Below are 24,313 nucleotides of genomic sequence, written 5' to 3'. Positions count from 1 at the left end.
CAGATGCAGTACAATGCGCTACAGCCATTTGCCGAACACGATGGTCTTTCCTCTCGGTAGTGCCACATGGCCGTCCGAGGCCCGGTCTTCTTGTGATCGTACATTCTCGTGACTACCGCTGCCAGCAATCATGTACAGCGTCTACATTCCTGCGAAGTCTTTCTGCAATACCGCAGTGGGAACGTCCAGCGTCTTGTACCCTTATAACACGAACTCGTTCAAACACAGTGAGGTGTTCATCATGGCGTCTTTGTCACCTTAAAGGCATTCTTCACTAACAGCAACTCACCACGTCCAGTGTCAAAGATTACTAATGCCCACGGCCGTTACAGCGTGTATTCAAAACAAGTAAAAACAAACCTGATTTTCATCCTCATAGTGGCGCTACTAGCGCCGCTCTTATGCAACTGGCGCGAAATGTGAATAAACATCATCATTTTGATGCAGAAACACGCCTACCAGGTTTCGTTTATGTTGCACAACTCCTTTTTTCCCGTCAGTGTAGTTGACACCAATGTTTTATTACACTACCCAATTATTATTTGTATATATGGTACAAAAACATGAGCGCATCGCTCTCTAGGTCTGTCTTTCTACGTTTCTTTTGAGAGAAGTGAAAATGAGAGGAGCATGAGGAATGAAGTTTGCCCAAGTGAGCGTCTGATCGATAATGAGGAAAACTCAACCCTAAAAACAACGACGAGAAAGATATCTGACACCACAAAGTTAAACCCAAAGAGTTATATCGCAGCCAGGGGAAGTGTGGTAGATTATACTTGTTCATGAAATTCAACATCTGAGTGTGGAATATTATCAAACCGTCAATACTGACCTCAGACACTCAGTACATATGGACAACACGGAGAATACTTTGGCGGCCGTCAGTGGCGCTCGTTAGTATTTCAGGTGTTGACAATCGCATCTTCAGACAGTTAATATATAGATGGTTTGGCAGTATTATTGAACGTCTGGAGGCTCCTTAAACAATTGTCTGTATTTTTAATAAATTACCCAAAGTTATTGAACTAAATTTCGATTTTTCAAATTGTTAAGCTGTTCGTGCGTCTATCTAGACAAGCATTAGCACCAAAAGGACTAAACGAAGCAACTCGGAAATATGTGTCTAGAGTTGTATCAAATAACTTAGTTTGACTCCGTGGTTGTGGATTAAATTTCTTGAATAAAGACACCTACAAGCTTCTTTTTTAAAAGAAAATCTCTATTAATTGGTATACACCTTCTCGGTTTCCACCCATCTTCAGGTGATGTACAGTTATACCAGGTCTCTCTTGCAAGAGTCGTCAGGAACATTTTCTCTAGTGCTTCGGAAGATACCTGCAATTTCGTTTACGCGTTGAGTAGGTGTTCCCGTGGTCTAGGGGCGCCGGCACGGTAGCTCAGCGTGTTCGGTCAGAGGGTTAGCTGCCCTCTGCAATAAAAAAACTGAGTGAATGGATCGATAACGAACTTCAAAGGGCGTCTGGGGACGCCCGCCACGAACAATTGCAACGAACTATAACGAACAAAATGAAATGACAAAAAAAAGGGGGTAGCGTCTTTGATTCATAATCAAAACGTCTTCGGTCCCGGCTTCGATCCCCGCCACTGCCTAAATTTTGATAAATAATCAGATTTGGCGGCCGAAGACTTCCGGCATAAGAAGTCAGCCTCATTCTGCCAACGGCCTTGTCAAAGAGGGCGGAGGACCGGACAGAGGTTCAGGGCACTCTCTTGTCCTAGGGGTGGGAAATTGCCCCTAAAGGCGGAAGAATCAGCAATGATCAACGACATGAGGATGCAGAAGTCAATGGAAACCACTGCATTAAAGATACGTAACGTGTATCCACAGGACATGTGGCCTGTAATTGAAGAAGTGTCATGATGATCTCTCCATTGGCAAAGGATTCCGGAATAGTCCCCCATTCGGATCTCCGTGAGGGGACTGCCAAGGGGGAGGTTACCATGAGAAAAAGATTGAATAATCTACGAAAGGATAACGTTCTACGAGTCGGGGCATGGAATGTCAGAAGCTTGAACGTGGTAGGGAAACTAGAAAATCTGAAAAGGGAAATGCAAAGGCTCAATCTAGATATAGTAGGGGTCAATGAAGTGAAGTGGAAGGAAGACAAGGATTTCTGGTCAGATGAGTATCGGCTAATATCAACTGCAGCAGAAAATGGTATAACAGGTGTAGGATTCGTTATGAATAGGAAGGTAGGGCAGAGGGTGTGTTACTGTGAACAGTTCAGTGACCGGGTTGTTCTAATCAGAATCGACAGCAGACCAACACCGACAACGATAGTTCAGGTATGCATGCCGACGTCGCAAGCTGAAGATGAACAGATAGAGAAAGTGAATGAGGATATTGAAAGGGTAATGCAGTATGTAAAGGGGGACGAAAATCTAATAGTCATGGGCGACTGGAATGCAGTTGTAGGGGAAGGAGTAGAAGAAAAGGTTACAGGAGAATATGGGCTTGGGACAAGGAATGAAAGAGGAGAAAGGCTAATTGAGTTCTGTAACAAGTTTCAGCTAGTAATAGCGAATACCCTGTTCAAGAATCACAAGAGGAGGAGGTATACTTGGAAAAGGCCGGGAGATACGGGAAGATTTCAATTAGATTACATCATGGTCAGACAGAGATTCCGAAATCAGATACTGGATTGTAAGGCGTACCCAGGAGCAGATATAGACTCAGATCACAATATAGTAGTGATGAAGAGTAGGCTGAAGTTCCAGACATTAGTCAGGAAGAGTCAATACGCAAAGAAGTGGGATACGAAAGTACTAAGGAATGATGAGATAAGTTTGAAGTTCTCTAACGCTATAGATACAGCAATAAGGAATAGCGCAGTAGGCAGTACAGTTAAAGAGGAATGGACATCTCTAAAAAGGGCCATCACAGAAGTTGGGAAGGAAAACATAGGTACAAAGAAGGTAGCTGCGAAGAAACCATGGGTAACAGAAGAAATACTTCAGTTGATTGATGAAAGGAGGAAGTAAAAACATGTTCCAGGAAAATCAGGAATACAGAAATACAAGTCGCTGAGGAATGAAATAAATAGGAAGTGCGAAGTGAAGACATCGAAAAAGATATGACTGTCGGAAGGACAGACTCAGCATACAGGAAAGTCAAAACAACCTTTGGTGACATTAAAAGCAACGGTGGTAACATTAAGAGTGCAACGGGAATTCCACTGTTAAATGCAGAGGAGAGAGCAGGTAGGTGGAAAGAATACATTGAAAGCCTCTATGAGGGTGAAGATTTGTCTGATGTGATAGAAGAAGAAACAGGAGTCGATTTAGAAGAGATAGGGGATCCAGTATTAGAATCGGAATTTAAAAGAGCTTTGGAGGACTTACGGTCAAATAAGGCAGTAGGGATAGATAACATTCCATCAGAATTTCTAAAATCATTGGGGGAAGTGGCAACAAAACGACTATTCACGTTGGTGTGTAGAATATGAGTCCGGCGATATACCATCTGACTTTCGGAAAAGCATCATCCACACAATTCCGAAGACGGCAAGAGCTGACAAGTGCGAGAATTATCGCCCAATCGGCTTAACAGCTCATGCATCGAAGCTGCTTACGAGAATAATATACATAAGAATGGAAAAGAAAATTGAGAATGCGCTAGGTGACGATCAGTTTCGCTTTAGGAAAAGTAAAGGGACGAGAGAGGCAATTCTGACGTTACGGCTAATAATGGAAGCAAGGCTAAAGAAAAATCAAGACACTTTCATAGGATTTGTCGACCTGGAAAAAGCATTCGACAATATAAAATGGTGCAAGCTGTTCGAGATTCTGAAAAAAGTAGGGGTAAGCTATAGGGTGAGACGGGTCATATGCAATTTGTACAACAATCAAGAGGGAATAATAAGAGTGGACGATCAAGAACGAAGTGCTCGTATTAAGAAGGGTGTAAGACGAGGCTGTAGCCTTTCGCCCCTACTCTTCGATCTGTACATCGAGGAAGCAATGATGGAAATAAAAGAAAGGTTCAGGAGTGGAATTAAAATACAAGGTGAAAGGATATCAATGATACGATTCGCTGATGACATTGCTATCCTGAGTGAAAGTGAAGAAGAATTAAATGATCTGCTGAACGGAATGAACAGTCTAATGAGTACTCAGTATGGTTTGAGAGTAAATCGGAGAAAGACGAAGGTAACGAGAAGTAGTAGAAATGAGAACAGCGAGAAACTTAACATCAGGATTGATGGTCACGAAGTCAATGAAGTTAAGGAATTCTGCTACCTAGGCAGTAAAATAACCAATGACGGACGGATCAAGGAGGACATCAAAAGCAGACCCGCTATGGCAAAAAAGGCATTTCTGGCCAAGAGAAGTCTACTAATATCAAATACCGGCCTTAATTTGAGGAAGAAATTTCTGTGGATGTACGTCTGGAGTACAGCATTGTATGGTAGTGAAACATGGACTGTGGGAAAACCTGAACAGAAGAGGATCGAAGCATTTGAGATGTGGTGCTATAGACGAATGTTGAAAATTAGGTGGACTGATAAGGTAAGGAATGAGGAGGTTCTACGCAGAATCGGAGAGGAAAGGAATATGTGGAAAACACTGATAAGGAGAAGGGACAGGATGATAGGACATCTGCTAAGACATGAGGGAATGACTTCCATGGTACTAGAGGGAGCTGTAGAGGGCAAAAACTGTAGAGGAAGACAGAGATTGGAACACGTCAAGCAAATAATTGAGGACGTAGGTTGCAAGTGCTACTCTGAGATGAAGAGGTTAGCACAGGAAAGGAATTCGTGGCGGGCCGCATCAAACCAGTCAGTAGACTGATGACAAAAAAAAAGAAGCTGGAATCATGTCAAAAAATGACTGGTCGTCACGTCTTTTATGCGATGCCCATTACAGACCAAAGTCGTTTATTTCTTCCCCGTTACAAACAAAATGGTTTTTGAAGCTGAATTTTATGTGCACTTAGTATGGCACTCTGTCTTCAGGCCACAAGTTGCCCCTCGGGACTATCCGACAGCCGTGTCATCCTTTCTGAGGATGCGGATAGAAGGGGCATGTGGTCGGCACACCGCTCTCCCAGTCGTTATGATGATTTTCTTTGACCGGAGCCGCTACTATTCGATCGAGTAGCTCCTCAATTGGCATCACGAGGCTGAGTGCACCCCGAAAAGTGGTAACAGCACATGGTGGCCCGGATGGTCACCCATCCAAGTGCCGGCCACGCCAGACAGCGCTTAACTTCGGTGATCTGACGGGAACCGGTGTATCCACTGTGGCGAGGCCGTTGCCCACTTTATATGGAGCGCTCCCAAATTAGTCTCGTACTATCGATGTGTATGAAGAGAGACAGCAAAACACGAAGAGAAACTCACAAGGGAAACTGCCTATAGCTTCCCCTCAGACTTAATGGGAAGAGGGCCCGTCAAAGCATAAAAACGGGGAGAAGGCGTACTGAAGAATGAAAAAAAGCAAAATAGAAGCAGTGAACGTTCCAAGTTTAACAAGTGAAACATTGAGAGTTTAGCACAAGCACCGTGGTCGTGGTTAAGAGGTCACGGCGTTGACCTCTAAGGTGGCCGAACCGTGTTCACAACTCCCTCGTGTCTTTCTTTTTTTTTTAATTTATTATTATGAATTTTTTCGCTGTTCGCTGTATTCAAATTTGTGTCTGTGTTGTGGTGTAACGCCCGTTTACGACAAAAAATGGTTCAAATGGCTCTGAGCACTATGCGACTTAACTTCTGAGGTCATCAGTCGCCTAGAACTTAGAGCTAATTAAACCTAACTAACCTAAGGACATTACACACATCCATGCCCGAGGCAGGATTCGAACATACGACCGTAGCGGTCGCTCGGTTCCAGACTGTAACGCCTAGAACCGCACGGTCACTCAGGCCGGCCGTTTACAACAGCGAGGTGTAAGGAAGTAAGGAAGGGATCTATTATGAAAGTTGATTCTGCACAACTACTCTATTAGTAGCCGAAAACAATTAGCTTTGGTGAATGGGAACTGCAAAAGTTTGATGATACGGTGACAATTCAATCGAGTCATCCACCAGAAAACACGTCTGGTGTGTCATTCAAATGCTTCAAATGGCTCGGAGCACTATGGGACTTAAGATCTGAGGTCAACAGCCCCTAGCCTTAGAACTATTTAAACCTAACTCACCTAAGGACATCACACACATCCATGCCCGAGGCAAGATTCGAACCTGCGACCGTAGCAGCAGCGTGGTTCCGGACTGAAGTGCCTAGAACCGCTCGGCCACAACCGCCTGGTGTGTCATACTCGGCGTGTGTTATATGATAGGACCTACGATGAATGAGTCAGACATGGCTCCTTGACCGATTTAGGTGTATGTATGAATGTGAATGTGATCACTCCCAAGGAAATGATGAAAACATAGTAGTCTGTCGCATAAGCTGCAATGAACGCAACAGTTTCACAATCACACAGTTCCCATGTGCTATGTCAGAACGTATGTTTTTAACGTTTTTGAAGTTGCGTTCCGTTCTGGAACTTTTGACTCTTGAATTCCTCGGTTGTAACATAGTTCACATCCGTTAATTTGTTGTTTTCGTTTCTGTGAGGCGTCTATGTGGTATCTCGCCTGCTCTCACCATTCATCACATTTACTTGAAACGGTAATGTATCCTTACCACATGACTTATATTCTGTAACCAACGTATATTATGACAACTGGCAAGACTACAGAAAGAGAACAAAATTTCCATGACCGGACAGTTCACAATGTTGTGAAAATAATAAAAAATAAAAGTGGCTCGATGGAGTTTCGAATCCGGTTCCCCCGCTTCGCAGGCTTTTTACCACTGTTTTTGTTGTTTTTTTGTCCAACTCCTTAACCGCTCTTTTTATTATAGGGTCAAGGAAGTAAGGAATGGTGTCGGGGGCAAAGTGGGCAGGGTCATTGTACGAGGCCTGTCCACGATGCCTACGTCGCCAAAGAGGAACATATGGCTCTGAGCACTATGGGACGTAACATCTGAGTTCATCAGTCCCCTAGACCTAACTAACTTAAGGACATCACACACCCATGCCCGAGGTAGGATTCGAACCTGCGACCGTAGCGGTCGCGCAGTTCCAGACTGTAGCGCCTAGAACCGCTCGGTCATTCCGGCCGGCTCAGGAACATATGGAAGGGGTGAATGGCCACAGAAGAATATTCATTTATTTATTGATAAAAAATAATCCGCCTTTTCCATGACTTGTCTCTAAAAGAAAGAAAAATAAACACAAAGCTACACTTCTGTAACACGCACATGCGGCGTCGAAACTCCACAGACGCCGCCTTCCCAATTTCGTAGCATGTCTTCTTGTAATGTCGTGAGGGTACATTATCTGTTCATCTCCTTGTGTGAATGTATCAAATTTATCTCGTGCGATGAATAATCCAACGTGGCGGATGGTCGGTGATGCTCAGCAAGAAGTTCGAAAAGTAATGACTGTACTTAGGGTTCTTCACAACAGCACAGCGACAGCCGTTTAAGCAATTCCAAAAATCAACTATTTCTATGACACAACCTCCAAATAAATAATGAATCGCGTGACCTCTGATCCACGTGACAGCGTAGTGTGTCGTCCTCGGGTAATAAACAGCGTCCGGATAGAGGAGAATACCGGAATCGACATAAGAGGGCGACAACCGTAAAAAGAGAGCCAAAATTTGTCGCAGAAAATACCAGACCACTTAACCACAGGTCGTTAACGTTTCCCAACCTTGCAGTACTTAAGTTTAAACCGCTCACTGTTTCCACATTGCTTTTTTTCATAGATCTGTACATCTTCTTCTTGTTTTCTTGCTTGATCCTTGTTCAGTTTTTGACCGGGACGTCTTATCACTAAATCTGAGGGGAGTGCGACTGGGAGGTTCCCTTGTCGGTAGTGCTACATGGTTGGTTGCAACAGTCAGTTGTGTCGCTGTTGGAGAGCATCGACGTCTGCTGTCCCTGTTAATACATATCTATAAAACGACCATCGCACCAAACTAATCTGGGATCGCATCCATCGAATGGGCACCTAAAATTACGCTTCAGAAATCATTTTGTATGTAACTCACATGAAAGACGTGATGAACACTGTTTGGGCTGACTCCAGCTACACAACTGCAGATATCTGCTGAAGCACCAGAGAAAATTGCCTGACGACTCATAGGAGAGACACCTTGTATATATGTTATCATAATGTTCAGGTCCATCGCATTTTCGATGCTGCTGTCGCTGCCATGTGTAAAATAATAAGTAATTCAGCATCTACATTTTTCTAAGTTCAATATCTAACTCTAATAATAACACTTTCAATACGAAAATACAGGAAGTTAATACAACTGAAAAAAGAAATTATTATTCCACACAGGGCATCTGAAGCATTCAAAATACAGTCAACGTAAATAATTATGCCACGTAAACTGAAGATAAGTCAAAAATTAAGACATGACTTTACATAAAAAACTTAAAAATATGTGGTTGCAAGCCTTATAGGAAGATCATGATTAAATCCTGGTTGATCATCGATTCTGAATTTTCTGCAAAAAATTTCAGTCACCTGTGAGTCGTTTTTAATTTATTTTTTTATTTACATATGTCTTGCTCAGTTCATTTCTTCGCCATACTTCGATTGCCTTTGCTCTCCGTCTTTTACGTCCATAGTGTCGACATCACGTTATCCTTCCTTTGATGGCTCGATTTTCCTAATCGAATGACTGCTAGGTAAACGTAGGAAACTTCGACTTCGAGAAGGAAAATTACAGTCTAATATCTAGAAGACGTCGGTGATGAAATCGTTGTTTTCTATGTATAATGTCATTGGAGAAATTAGTTTCATTGCGGAAAGGCAGCTGACGAGGATTTCACTTTAATCGATGTCCTCGCCACAGACTGTAAGATCTATTACCATCGTGTGTTACGCATAAGAACCTTACGAACTTTTACTCCTTGTCCCATATGTAGTGCGAAGTATCTTTCGTGCTCTACTCCTTGACATGCAGAGTATACGTCAATGTAGAATATTCCGTTCTGAAAGCGTTATCGTCAGTAATCTCTTCTGCGGAGTCCGCCTGCTGCAACGGATATCCTTGTGCCGAGTGATACGGGCACTAATCTGAAAACCACTTACGGAGAAAGGTGCTCCGTGGATCATGGAGGGGATATTACTTACATATTGCATGTAGTGTTAGATTAGAGATTTCTTCGCATTATTTTGAGAGCAAATACTTGACTATCAAAGCGTATCACTTTCATTTTACAGGGTGGGGCAAATTAGTGGCCCAGACTTCGGCGCGTTGTATTGCCAAAACTTTGAAACTATTTGTGGCTGCATTAACGGAGGAAGAAATGACTTACAGTTATTTCCAACAGGATGGAGCAGCTGTCCATACAGCCGGCCGATTTTGGAGCATACTTACACAATCTTCACGCCTGACAGAATTGTTAGCAGAGGTCAATCTATTCGACCCCCTCGCTGGCCACCCGGGTCATCTAATCTGCAGTGTGCGATTACTTTGTGTGGGTAACTCTCAGGTCTAAGGTGTATCGCAACAACCCTCATAGTCTTCAAGAACTGTAGCAGAACATTTCGAATGAGATTGCTGCTGCAATCTCATTCGAAATATTCCAGTAGTCCAGCTCCGATCCGCCTTCAGCAACTTGCTGACCAGGGCCCAAAAGTACCAAGAGTTGAATGGTAGTCACTTTCAACACTTGATACAGTCAGTTTAGTACTTTACTTCCCTCCCTCTGCTGTGTTTCTTTGTGCCCTGGAACTTTGTTCTCTGGGCCACTTTTATTCGCCCCAGCCCGTACTGTTTCCTTAGAGAAACATCTGCGCTGTATTGACTGGACTGCCTTCTGAGTTGGCCGATAGTGGGATCACCTATGTGTTCCATTACACATCTTTGTAATTTGCACCTGTTTAAAATTTGAGCACAATTTGAAAATCAGAGGCATGTAGCATCTCCCATTATATATTTATTATATGAGATTTCCTCACCGTTGATTGAACAAAGTACTCTTAGTTTCCACATGTATGTATGTGATACTTTAAATATTACAACTGCAGAACTTAATACGTACGCTACAATTATTTGATATTACGCAGACAACAAATTTTCTGTTCGGTAACTTTGTGACATTAGAGACCATTACCAGGCTAATGAGTTCCTGATCTTATCAGTAACACACTCCTCAAGTTGCACAGTGGCTCGGCGTCTAGCTTCTCTCTAAAATCTGAGAGACTGAACATTCTGAACCATTGCTTGGTTCCCTCACAGTTACTTCCATTAAAATAAGTAGAAGTGTCGAGAAAAATTCATTCATTTCTTCTTCACGTACCATACAACTTAATTTACGTAAATTTTCGCTAAGCGTTTTGTGATAATAATGAATAAGATTTTAGAAAGAAGTTACATCAACACTAATTTTCGTAAACGTTTTCAATCTATTTTTTCCTTTCTTTCAAGATATGTTAAACTTGTTTCCGTATATGCTTTGTTGTTACCTCAGTACTGAAAAATGTGACACACAGGAAAGACCATCATACGTGCTAAAGAACGACAGCAGATTAATCTCAGGAATATATGGAAGTGAAATAAATTGCCACAGAACTACTCGGTGTTACGCAATGTATGTTGAGAATCTGAAATGCCGAGAACAACATACAATTACTATTAGAAGCAAACTGCTGTGAGTGACGCTTCGAATTGTGAAGAGCGATGAATACTGTAGCAACGCTACCTTGCTTCACTGCCCTTGGTGTTCTTGAAACCTATGGCGGTATTGTATAACCAAAATGAATAGTTAAGACGATAGGTGGTATTTTACGTTAAATAATTGTCAGGGAGATTTCCAGATTACATTGTGCTCTACCGTACTCGAAGAAAACTAAAAGTAGAGTTCTACGACTTGTCCTAATTACTGGCCGGCCGGAGTGGCCGAGCGGTTCTAGGCGCTACAGTCTGGAACCGCGCGACTGCTACGGTCGCAGGTTCGAATCCTGCCTCGGGCGTGGATGTGTGTGATGTCCTTAGGTTAGTTAGGTTTAAGTAGTTCTAAGTTCTAGGGGACTGATGACCACAGCAGTTAAGTCCCATAGTGCTCAGAACCATTTGAACCTAATTACTGGAGAAACTGTGCGGTATGAAATTTGAAATATAATCTTTTCCTATTCTGTAACTAAATGATGTTCTTTAACACGAAACTGAAGTCCACTTATCACTTGAGAAGGAAAATTATGAAAAGATACAGAGGAAGTATTTACGAACAACAATGGAAGGAAAGTATTTCATAGATTACGAAATCCTACAATTTTCAAACGCTGTTTGGATTTAGCTGGAAATTTGTAGTTCTAATGCTTCACAAAAACTGTACCTAAGCTCCATAAAATAAAATAACAGACGCATAGTTGTTTATACTTTTAGGGACGCGTACATCAGTCGGTAAAAATGGAACACTTATAGGATCACCTTTTTTGTCCGTCTGTCTGTCGGTTCGTCCTTTTGTTACGCCCCCTTTTTCGCTGGAACGGGCACACGTATCAATTTCAAACTGATGTCATACTATGGTCTATAGACATTTCGCAGTGTAATAAATGTAAGCTTCTAAGTCAATGCAGCCAAAAGATAAGGCGATTTATGTCACACATTTTGATACTCGCAAATTCACTCATCAAAACCTACGGGCTACTCCGCGTGCACCTAGAATCATGAGATTTGGCGACAAACAAGGTCTTACATTATAACCAAAGGAAAAAATCCGAAAATTGTTAATGTTTAATTATATCACACGGAAATAAATATTTCTTCCATCATCTGTTACCCGACTCAAACATTCTCGAAAGTCTTAGAATCCCTGGGACTGATGTCTTGCCGGTATCAATGCCGATAACAGGCAAAAATCGTCGGTATCCTCGATTCCCGGGGTGAATGAAGTGTCTGTAGACATAATTAAGTTTATGCAGAATCCCCAGTCCTGCTACCACCTAGCCAATTTTTATTTACACGTATATAGGAAAATTTGAAATTTATTTTAAGAAAAAAAAACACACTAGATCATTAGCGGAATACATTCGATAACAATAGGATGAATTACTTTCCGCGGAGACGGGTAGCCGCGCCGTCTAATGGCACCTTGCCACTGTTCGCGCCCCCGTCGGAGGTTCGAGTTCTTCCTCGGTCATGGGTGTGTGTGTTGTCCTTACCGCAAGTTAGTTTAAGTTAATGAGAGTGTAAGCCTAGGGAGCGACGACCTCAGCAGTTTGGTTCCATAGAAACTTACTACAAATTTTCAATTAGTTTCACAACACATAACAGAGAATATTCCATAACGTACCAAGAATTCAAGAACTCGTGTCATTTTCGTTGCCTGGAAAAAGGTAACCTGATCGAATCATGAATAACAAGGAAGTGGAAAGAATTTAATAAGCCGAGGGAATATATAAAAAGAATCCTCGCTAAAATTTAAGCGCCTCGTGGATATCAGAAACATTTCAGGAGGAACCTAATTCGAGGAAAAAGCAAAGGTTACTCAGTTTTGCGGGATACTTGCTGACACATCTATGACTTAGCATTAATTGTAATTATGCGGTTGGCTGTTCTCCCTCTTAACATATCGTGGACCACAAGAGGCAAGAGAAAGTTGTGCTCGTCACCTGTACATAAAGCCTTTAATGTGGACTATCGTGAGATATTGATTTTTGCGTTGGGGTTTAGAAGCGGATATGGGAGAACCATACCACCAGTTATCTAGATAAATCAAGGACGAACGATTTTTAATATTTTTTCATGCTGGAAGGCCCTCTTAAAATGGTTAGAGAAAGTAACTGTTCCACAGAACGGAAATACAGCCTCTCCAGAACAATGACATTTATTCATCGATTTTTAATATGGCGCGAGGAGCTAACGCACTGTAAGTTACGCAGTGAGAGTACAGTTTAACAAGCTGATTGAGAATAATTATTCTGGGAACCACTTGAGAAAGAAAAAGTACCCCTCTCCGTAGATGAACATCCATTCGAGTCCATTGGCCAAGTTAGTTGTTAAGATTTGACAGGTGATTATCGTGTTTCCACTGTTATCTGTAGTCTGTTGGAAGTTCAAGTTAAATTCAAATAACTGGAACAGATCTATGAAGTAGCCCCGTAGCGTGATTCATGCTTTCGTGAGACGCAGTTTCTTCGCGTGTCTGCAAATAGCCGTATCGCAACAATCGGAAGTGCCGGCGCGTTCAGAGAGGTTGAGCGAGCATCCGCTAGGGGCGCTGCGAGCAGCCGGCGCGCCGCAGCCTGCGCGTGGGGCGTGGAGCAACAGTGGCCACTCAAGAGTCAGTTTTGCTTCAGACGCGGTAGCGACAGCAACCGGCTATCGCGATGCTGGTGACGGAACCGAAGACGCCGCAGCTCCTGCTGGACTCCCCAACACTGGCGCGCGTCGAACGAGCGCGCATGCGTCAGGAAGGCACCGCAACGCGTTCCGCATGCTGCCAGGTATTTCTCACAAACATTTAACGCTTGTTTCTTCAATGCTATAATTAATTACACGAAATGGAAATCTTAGTCGAATGTATTGACTGGCTGTTGGAACGTTGTTAATCTGTACGATGATACAAATTCGACGATGGTTGTATAATACTAGTTGGATTTTCGACAGTTATGTAGCAGGGCCTTTATAAATCTCTTGGTGAAACATTTTTTTCTGTGCAAGTTTGCACTAACAGTATTTCTACATATTCTGTGACTATATATTTTGTATTTATGACTGAGGAATACCAGCAAATAGCGAGAGCATGTGTTTACGCTAGGAAATACAGTGTGCATAACGCGTAATTGTTGGCGCTGTTTTGTGAACGTTTGTATTTGTAGCTATTTCCAGCGTTAGCGTATTGTCACATTCCGTTCGCTATTCGGAAAGTTTTGAGTAAACTGTTCCAAGGTGGTGACTCAGTGCACTTTTTTTTTCGGGAAATGGAAACGGTAAATTTTACTTATTCTTAGGATTTCATGTTTCTCAGATCGACAGAGACGGAAAAACGAAACAAAATTTCCCATTTTATTTGTATATTTTCAAATTTGTTGCATGCCTCCCAAATAACGATGTTACGAATGGATACCATTCATAAGTATTACTAAACTGTGTAAGGATTAGTAAATTGCCCATTTGGATGCGTTATGAATGATAATTTCATACCAAGCCAATAAATTACTCAAGGACTTATTTTATCAGTGTTCCAAAATTATACGACGTCGGTGTAGTTTCTCTACAAATGTCTTTTTAAATCTGCTAAATATACAACACCATCTTTCGAGAATGACAATGAAAGCTGGCCTGCTAGCTGGCAATCTCATCATCTACTCTTGGCTGCAACATCTTCCTGGTTGTTGCCGTTTGCGGATACATTTTTCAACGGGGTCGGCACAATGAATGTGTGTCAGAAATGTGCCATTCCAGTGATGTTCGAGTTTCTAACTTGCTCGGTTATAATACGCATAGAAGGTATGTTTCATCCTTGTATGAGCACTTGTTTCTTGTGTTACAGCGAATATATAGCACTTAAACTTTACAATAGAGCAACCGATGAGACTTGCATGAAGACAGAGAGGTATAAAATCGTGAAACAGCCCTCATTCTTAATGTTCTCCTTGTTTCAATTTGTTATGATATTGTTTTACTTAAATTCATTGTGCAATAACGAAAAAATGTGTAGCGTAATTCTCCGGCTTGAGCAAATCGCATCCACGATGTCATATAATATTTGTTTCTATCATCAGGACCGTTTTCGAGCTGTCGCTCCACCTGAGCACATACTTTAAACCAATATTATTTTCTGAGTCCACATCGTTTTCTAAATTCTGACTTCACTTCATATTTTCCAAGAATAGTAAGTCAGGTTATTTTCGAGCTTGGATAGTCTTTGGTTATATGGAGTTACTTGTTTCCGCGCTGAATGAACTGACATTCCTTCTACATTTTTGAACTTTTCATCTTTATGCTGGCAGCGACGCTACACTTCTCGCAGGAACAGGACTGAACCCATTGCGGAATCAAATCCTGTACCGAGTACTGACAAGTCACTGCTTGTAATAAGCTGACTTTAACAGGATGCGTTCCTCGTGCTAGAAATAAATAACTGACTCCGTAAGATGATTTTATTTTTAACAATCAATATGGAAGCGATCATACTCGTAACTTCTGTATTGATGGCTGCAGACACGTGAGTACAATTGTCGACAACAGTCTGTGCCACGGCGACAAAGTACCACGGCTTCGTTTCAGAGAAGTCGGCCTTTTTGACACCAGACATCCCGCCTTAACTATTCTGTGGGTGCCTGGAGGCGGCTGGCGAGGAATGTGGGGTGTGTTAATAGCAGAGCCCTTCCCGGCCCCCGGGCAAGCTACCTGTTGCCGACTCCCTTCCCGCGCCGGTAGCGGACGCTAACCACCGTTCATCTAGTGCCTGTCATAATACAGCAGATATCGAGCTTTTCACTGTTTAGGAGTTATTATAGGCCTTGGTTATGCCTTGGCACTCAATTCTAAGCTCCAAGATTCTGTGCAAGTGTGTCCGATTCACAAATCGCAGGAATGGACTAACAGTCGGTATCTGTATACTCTATGTCGTATACATACACGTTTTCGCCGCTTTCACTTCTCGTACTTTGACATAGTCATTGTATTTGCTATACAGGCTACATAATTTTGTGCGTTGTAACAGTCATCCCAGAAGCGACCGTATTCATAACTACTAGATGGCTGCAGCCAAGTGTTTTTCTCTGCCTCTTGCTTCGCCGTAAGATATAATAAAAACAGAGTAGTCGGTGATGGATTCCATTATTCCAAGATATGTTACCGTGGATCACACGTATAGTCAATTTTTACACTTTCAGTCTGTTAGCTTGAGGCCTGATGAAGTGCAACCTAGGTCCAAATACAGTGGCGGTGGCCCGCATCTCGTGGTCGTGCGGTAGCGTTCTCGCTTCCCACGCACGGGTTCCCGGGTTCGATTCCCGGCGGGGTCAGGGATTTTCTCTGCCTCGTGATGGCTGGGTGTTGTGTGCTGTCCTTAGGTTAGTTAGGTTTAAGTAGTTCTAAGTTCTAGGGGACTGATGACCATAGATGTTAAGTCCCATAGTGCTCAGAGCCATTTTTGAACAGTGGCGGTGGTAGCACGTCAAAAGATGCACATGTGCGATCGGAACAGAAATCCGCTGTATAGTATATTTTAGTAGAAACCAGAATCTAGTGGAATCCCTTTTCACTGAGCAACGCTGAGGTTACGTACAGGTCGGGTGGCTTGGTAGGTAAAGTTACGACCTTTCTCTACCTGTAAGCACACTGGACTCGCATTCGGGAGGACGACGGTTCAATCCCGCGTCCGGCCATCCTGATTTAGGTTTTCCGTGATTTCCCTAAATCACTCCAGGCAAATGCCGGGATGGTTCCTTTGAAAGGGCACGGCCGACTTCCTTCTCTGTCCTTCCCTAACCCGATGAGGCCGATGACCTCGCTGTTTGGTCTCTTCCCCCAAACCAACCAACCTCTACCTGTAACTTGGTCTGAACACAGCATTAGTTCACTAGATATGGTCGTAATGACAGTGGTGAACCGTTATCTTCTTCTGATCTTTCCACTTCATTACTAGGGAATTCACACTTCAGCGTTTGAACCAACTTAACGGCTCTTCAAGGGTTCCTAGAATTTAACGCTGACTCCTCAGGACGATGCAACTCTCCATTTTTCACTTTAACGAACCGGCGCGAAGGGGAACACCACTGATAATTCGTAAGGAAGAAATCTAAGGACCGACAAGGGAATTAGCACTTAATCACCGATCACCCATACATTAAATCAAGGCTTCTTCCCCTTCTATTCAAGTATGAGGCACGGGAATAGTAACTCGTTATAAATCGCTATACGAGACGTTATCATCCAAATTTTATCCTTAGAGCTTCGTCGGGTATTGAAGAATATTGTTTTCGTCCTGAAAATAGTTTCTTGGAATTTCCTAATAAATTTCCGGAAGATGTTCGGCGTCTTTCTCTGAGTGCTGGTTCTTGCTCCAGTTGGACAGCTGCTGGAACCATTAGCGCAGTCTTGCTTTCATACACGCTACGACCCCTGTCAGTCTAACCAGGTATTCCACGCACGCACACACACACACACACACACACACACACACACACACACTTGGGCAGTTTTCGATGTAGGATGTGAGACTTATCAGCTGACTCTGTAGTGTCGACGTAGCCTACTAAGAAATCTCTACGCACTACGTATAGTTGTTCCTGAAGTCACATACAGAAGCGGGTGGATTGAAAGGCAGAAGAGCTAGTACAGCACTGCCCCGGAAGATGCGATGATGATGAAAATGTCCGTTGTTCAGACATTGAAACTATCTCTTTGCTGCTTGGGTTTTGTTGTGACGAGATTCTGGAAACACTTTTCGGGCCAGTTCTTCTTAACGTACGTGTATTACCTCGTTTGTTCTGAGTATATGGGAGGTAAGCCTCTTTCAAGTAGTCGGTTTTGGCTCCCCAGGTTTATTTTCGCAATTCTTTATGCCCGTTCTGCTACACGTACATTAAAGCTGTGTACCGGACCGTCACTCAGATCCACCTGGCTTTCATTTTAGAAATAATGCCTAGGTTTGTTGCTACGGCATTTCCCTCTGATATTCTTTTTTCAATGTGCGCTAATCCAGCACAATGTAGAAGAGAGATTCTGTGAATTTTGGGAAGTAGAGACAGATAGTGGTACATCTGAAGCTGTGAGGCAGAGAATATATTACTCAATCGTTAAGAATTAGGTGTTCCCTGTGAAAACCAGGGATTCTAACCCGATGACTGGTACGATCTGCAGGAAGTTGTTAACCACGAATAGAAAACTCAAACGAAAGGAGAAGGTGCGGCCTTTGGGTAAGAAGGAATTTATGTATTTAATGTCCATGTCTACTGGAAGACCCTCGATCAAAATGGATGGTAATGATTTCTCTCTTGAAACATTGTGAGAATTCGTGGACTTTAATTGAAAATGTTGCCGCATAGTTACTAGGGTGCTTAACAACGTATATTGTCTGGTGAGTATCTGATGCAGCAGCTTGGAAAAAAAACTGTCAGTGTAGAAGCTTAATTCAATAATGTTTTCGTAATGATCTGGATGTAGCCAGGAAGAGCAAGAATGACGGCTTGATCCGAAGCTATCGAGTACGGTTGTTTAATTTCTTAGAACGCTGAATCAGTGTAGTGTTAGTCGCTAACGTGATAACAGTTTATGCTCTCCCTGCAATTGGCGTGATTCACCAGCTACCTCTTTCCAGTATGTAGCTACACCGTTGCTGGCGCTATTTCCGTCTTTCACGTATCAGTTTTGAGAAATACACCTTCAGTTTGGTAAACTATAGGCAGTCAAATATTTTCAAAGCACAGTGGTCGCTTGTGGAGATCTCTCCAGGAGCTCCACCCAGTTTGTAGTTCCTATCGATTGGTCTCATGGGCAACTAAATACATCGCAGTTTTTAGTTTCGCTACAACAGAATGGGCGCTTTTATTGTCAAAGCTGACCTGTTTCATCTCATTTGGTCATTAGTAACCAGAATCATTACACCATGAAATGAATACACGTGATGCCCTACACATGAGCCCGTATCTTTTCGATTTGTCGCACACGGTTCAGGTTTGCGACAGATCGCATGTGCCATATCCTTGGCGAAAACTGCTCTTCCTTCCTGTGCAAACGCGACGCTTATACGCAGCCGCGGTGTTCGGCGGATATATTCTGTAACGTCTGTCATCAGCGCGTTTGGTTCATTCAGTATCTTTTAATTTGTCTCTGTAAAGTTGTGCCAGAAAACTTTGGTGTTTTATTCTCTAAAGTAGGGTCGATTGCAGGATTATATGGCTGCAGTTTCGCTGCTTTTCTTTTTTCCTGCTGTAACCATATTCAAGTGGCTATAGGTTGCCGTAGTTATGAAAGGGACAGAAAACAAAATAACAGTCTCCATCAAACCAATATTTGTACTAAAGTCCGTAACAACAGATTTGCGATATTTTTTCCTTAATGTTTCACTCCATTGTTGTCAAATTACTAATTTTCATTAAGGAGTATGTCACCTGTTCGAATAGATTACTGGACTGCAGCCGGTCGTCGTAAACGTCACTCCACTGTATTTCAACTGGACACTGGCCAGTCATTCTCAGGTGAGCCATGGAAGACTGACTCACCTGAAGAGGACTGGAAGGTGTCCAGTTGAAATGCCGTGGTGTGAAGTTTACGACGACCAGCAGCAATCCAGTAATCTTTTCGAAGATTCAGTTCGCCGGGAAAATTTTAAATTTCAAAGTGTGACACCTCTCTCACATCTGATACCGTAATAAATTTTACGCACGGCAAACAATTAATTAAATTCTCAATATGTCAATGCCTGGTTTTGTTGTCACCACAGCTGTTATTAAAACATTTAATGTTTTCAGAAATTTAACGAAAATAGATATGTGCTGAAAATCCCCATGCATGCTATCACCTCACCTCGATGGGAAGACGACCGACTGGAAGTGACGGACAACAAGCGCTATGTGGTAAAGCCCACAACTCGGCCGTGGCGAACTTCCTTCCAGCAATGTTGACGGTACGAGGTCCTTACTCTTCGCCGCATAGGCCACAGCCCTATGACGCATGGATTCTTACTCCGACGAAAGGACCCTCCAATGCTCGTGGCGTGCAGATCACTATGCGCCACCTTTTGTTGGACAGCGTTTTATTTTACGACCAGTGGTCCGCCGCGCTTTTGCTGACGGATCTGCAATCTATTTCAGACAATAATCAAACGAATCTGGCTAGAGTTTTAAAGTTTTGTGAATTGTCCAACGTTTTTACGTTTAGGTTCAAATGGCTCTGAGTACTATGGGACTTAACATCTGAGGTTCAAGAATGGTTCAAATGGCTCTGAGCACTATGGGACTCAACTGCTGAGGTCATCAGTCCCCTTGAACTTAGAACTACTTGAACCTAACTAACCTAAGGACATCACACACATCCATGCCCGAGGCAGGATTCGAACCTGCGACTGTAGCGGTCCCGCGGTTCCAGACTGAAGCGCCTAGAACCGCTTGGCCACACCGGCCGGCTTTACGTTTAGGGAGAAGGTTTTAATTTGTTCACAGGGTAACTGGCGCGCCCATATTTGAAGTAAGTGGCCAACCAGTCACATTTTCCTGTGCATTCCTTTTAGCTCCTTTCTCGTTTTACTTGTGTTTTATTCTCATGTATAGCATCTTTAATTCTTTCTCGTTGCACGGGCTAGCCGCGCTCTCTAGGGCGCCTTGTCACGGTCCGCGCGGCTGCCCCCGTCGGAGGTTCGAGACCTCCCTCGGGCATGGGTATGTGTGTGTGTGTGTGTGCCACGCGGGATTAGCCGAGCGGTCTTCGGCGCTGCAGTCATGGACTGTGCAGGTGATCCCGGCGGAGGTTCGAGTCCTCCCTCGGGCATGGGTGTGTGCGTGTTTGTACTTAATTTAGGTTAAGTAGAGTGTAAGCTTAGGGACTGATGACCTTAGCAGTTAAGTCCCATAAGATTTCACAAACATTGAACATTTTTGTGTGTGTGTGTGTGTTGTCCTTAGCGTAAGTTAGTTTAAGTAGTGTGTAAGCTTAGGGACCGATGGTCTCAGTAGTGTTCCCATAAGATCTTAGCACAAATTTCCAAAATTCTTTCTCGTTGTCTTAGCGTGTATGAGCACATTTTACTCATGTGTTTTCCACATTCGTTTCTTTTAATTTGTGTTCAAATGGCTCTAAGCACTATGGGACTTAACATCTGAGGGCCCCTAAACTTAGAAGTACTTAAACCTAACTAACCTAAAGACATCACACACATCCATGCCCGAGGCAGGATTCGAACCTGCGACTGTAGCGGTCCCGCGGTTCCAGACTGAGGCGCCTAGAACCGCTCAGCCACAGCGGCCGGCTTTTAATGTGTGTAAGGGCGCTGGTAACCCCGTCGTTGAGCGCCCGTAACACACACCAAACACAAACAATCCACGCACACGCTCACGCTTGTTTGGTAAATGCCGGTTCAACCAAATTCTTACAGTCAACGAACTTCTGTTTGTTGGTGTTACTGTCCCTTTCCACCCATTTGATTTTCACATTATTTCAGCATGTACAATCACCGGCAAAAAGACCATCTAATCCGTCATAACTGAAGCTCATTTATTGCAGCCGCTTCTTGTTGCTGAAATGTTTAAAACAGATGTTCGCAATCTTATATCTGGTCCATTGTATGTGTGAGCGGCAGTCAAATGAAAACTGGACACCAGCCAACGGGAACAAGGGATGATTCCGTTCCAAAGTAATCGCCACACGCGCTAAAATCTTTATCCCACTGGGGGAAGAGACGATAAATTTCTGTTTCGTAAAACGCTGTCGGCCGCTAACGGATCCACATCCGCACCCGCTCTTGCTCTTCCTCGTCCGACTGAAACCGACGACCAAGTACGTCTTTCGTCAGGTTGCTAAAGATGTGAAAACCACGCGGTGAAAGAGCCGGGATGTTTGCAGTGAATAGCAACCAAATCGCTGAACCGTAGCCTATGTCCGATTGACAGTGTGGGGGTGGGCGTTATCGTGGAACAGGATGGTTCCGCCGACAGCATTCCGACAGACCGAGGGTAAACGGCAAAGCGAACGGTGGACACATCCCACATCTCCCCCCGATAGAGAAATCCAAAGCTCTTCACATAAGTTTCGGTAAGGTCCTGATCTCTTTCTTCCACTGCACAGCCCCTTCTTCTCTTCCACTTCCTTGGGTGTGGAACCACAATCAGTGCGCAGCGCTCTGAAGTCACTTTGCATAAACCGCGACGCGTCCTAAAGACAAAACGCCTAGGAATGTTGTCAGACGGAATCATCCTGTTGCAATATAAAGCCCACCCCGATTCTCCCAATCGGACGAAGGCCACTCTTCAGCGTTTTGATTGGGAAACACTGTAACATCCCCCATACAGCCCGCAACTTTCCCCGTGCGATTTTTACATGTCTGGCGACCTGAAGATAGACTTGCGTGGACCTTGGTTTCTTTTCGGCGAGGAAGTGCGAGAGTGGGTGCGGGTGTGGATTCGTCAGCGGCCGACCGCGTTCTACGAGACAGGAATTGATCTACATCTACATACATACTCCGCAATCCACCATACGGTGCGTGGCAGAGGGTACCTCGTACCACAACTAGCATCTTCTCTCCCTGTTCCACTCCCAAACAGAACGAGGGAAAAACGACTGCCTATATGCCTCTGTACGAGCCCTAATCTCTCTTATCTTATCTTTGTGGTCTTTCCGAAAAATATAAGTTGACGGCAGTAAAATTGTACTGCAGTCAGCCTCAAATGCTGGTTCTCTAAATTTCCTCAGTAGAGATTCACGAAAAGAAAGCCTCCTTTCCTCTAGGGACTCCCACCCGAGTTCCTGAAGCATTTCCGTAACACTCGCGTGATGATCAAACCTACCAGTAACAAATCTAGCAGCCCGCCTCTGAATTGCTTCTATGTCCTCCCTCAATCCGACCTGATAGTGATCCCAAACACTCGAGCAGTACTCAAGAATAGGTCTCCTTTACAGATGAACCACATCTTTCCAAAATTCTACCAATGAACCGAAGACGACTATCCACCTTCTCCACAACTGCCATTACATGCTTGTCCCACCTCATATCACTCTGCAATGTTACGCCCAGATATTTAATCGACGTGACTGTGTCAAGCGCTACACTGCTAATGGAGTACTCAAACATTTCGGGATTCTTTTTCCTATTCATCTGCATTAATTTACATTTATCTATGTTTAGAGTTAGCTGCCATTTTTTACGCCAATCACAAATGCTGTCCAAGTCATCTTGTATCCTCTTGCAGTCACTCAACGACGAGACCTTCCCGTACACCACAGCATCATCAGCAAACAGCCGCACATTGCTATCCACCCTATCCAAAAGATCATTTATGTAGATAGGAAACAGCAGCGGACCTACCACTGGGGCACTCCACATGATACCCTCACCTCCGATGAACACCCACCATCGAGGACAACGTACTGGGTTCTATTACTTAAGAAGTCTTCGAGCCATTCACATACTTTGGAACCAATCCCATATGATCGTCTCGCCTCGCAATGGAATAAATGTATTAATGCCTGTAGTGACTACTTTCGAATGGAACCATTCCCTGGTCCCGTTGTGGTGGGTGTTCGGTTTTCATTTAATTGTTCTTTATACTTAAAATTTAGGGAAAAACGATTGAAACACACGGTACAAGTGCTTTAATATTTAGCCAGAAGTGGTTCACAATATGAGTGTGGGTCAGAAATATCACCGCCCTCGAATCAAACTGAAGAATGTTTCGTCTGATGGCGTCGTTTTTATGAAGAAGACATTCTTTAGGATAGCTCTTCCCCGGAAGCGTATTTTATGCGGGAATGCGACTTCGCGACTTTCCCGCGTGGGCGCAGTCAGAGGAGGCGGTGTCGTCTGGGAGGTCGAGGAGCGAATGAATGAATCAGCACGCAGTTGCGTCTCGCGTGACGTCGCCAGCTGACTCAAGCGGCGAGCCCATGACCCTCCCACTTACAGATGTCGGCGTTGATCAACGCGTCACTGACACCACGACACACTGCCGATGGCCCGCATCCCAGGCATCTCTTGTCAGGTCGAGCCGCTTGGCGCCGGTCGATGTCACCGTGTCTTGTTCCTTTCCGACCAGCACCAGCACTCATGCAGACCAGAACTAGATAACAAACGTGTTTACCTCACTTTTCTGTCTTCGATACCAAGAGAGGTTGTGCAGTTGTTAAGCTCCCACATTCATCCTCAGGACGAGAGGCTAAAATTCCTAGTGGCGTTGTCCTGATGCTCACTATCTTAGACCGCGCGAGATTAGCCGAGCGGTCTAAGGCGCTGCAGCCATGGACAGTGCGGCTGGTCCCGGCGGAGGTTCGAGTCCTCCCTCGGGCATGGGTATCTGTGTTTGTCCATAGGATAATTTAGATTAAGTAATGTGTAAGCTTAGGGACTGATGACCTTAGCAGTTATGTCCCGTAAGATTTCACACACATTTGAACATTTTTTTCACTATCTGATCAAATGTATCCGGACAACTACTAGTGGACATTAATATTCGGTGTGTCGACCCTTCGCCTTTAACGTCTTGAACTCTGGTGCGGATGCTATCAGTGATGTGTCTGAATGTCTCGTAGAAGAATGGCAGCCTATTCTTCCTCAAAAGTCGAAAACAGAGAACGCTGGGGTTTGGAGGGAACTCCACTTTCTAACTCAC

The 24,313-nt window shown here is 43.8% G+C and overlaps 1 protein-coding gene and 1 pseudogene across 1 annotated transcript in view; one reads left to right on the top strand and one right to left on the bottom strand.

Moving 5' to 3' along the window:
• Positions 1–5,165: 5,165 nt before the first annotated feature.
• Positions 5,166–5,283, bottom strand: LOC126482741 (5S ribosomal RNA; annotated as a pseudogene).
• An 8,058-nt stretch (positions 5,284–13,341) lies between these two features.
• Positions 13,342–24,313, top strand: part of LOC126481437 (uncharacterized) — a 198,077-nt gene continuing 187,105 nt past the window's right edge. Inside the window, exon 1 of the mRNA XM_050105193.1 lies at positions 13,342–13,489. Within this exon, the coding sequence (XP_049961150.1) occupies positions 13,373–13,489 (117 nt within the window). The 5' untranslated portion in view covers positions 13,342–13,372. The remainder of the gene's footprint in view (positions 13,490–24,313) is intronic.

This window comes from Schistocerca serialis, chromosome 5, assembly GCF_023864345.2.
Source record: "Schistocerca serialis cubense isolate TAMUIC-IGC-003099 chromosome 5, iqSchSeri2.2, whole genome shotgun sequence".
In the NCBI taxonomy this organism is placed as follows: Eukaryota; Metazoa; Arthropoda; class Insecta; order Orthoptera; family Acrididae; genus Schistocerca; species Schistocerca serialis.
Note: the sequence above shows the minus strand (reverse complement) of the source record. Positions and strands in the feature narration are given on the sequence as shown.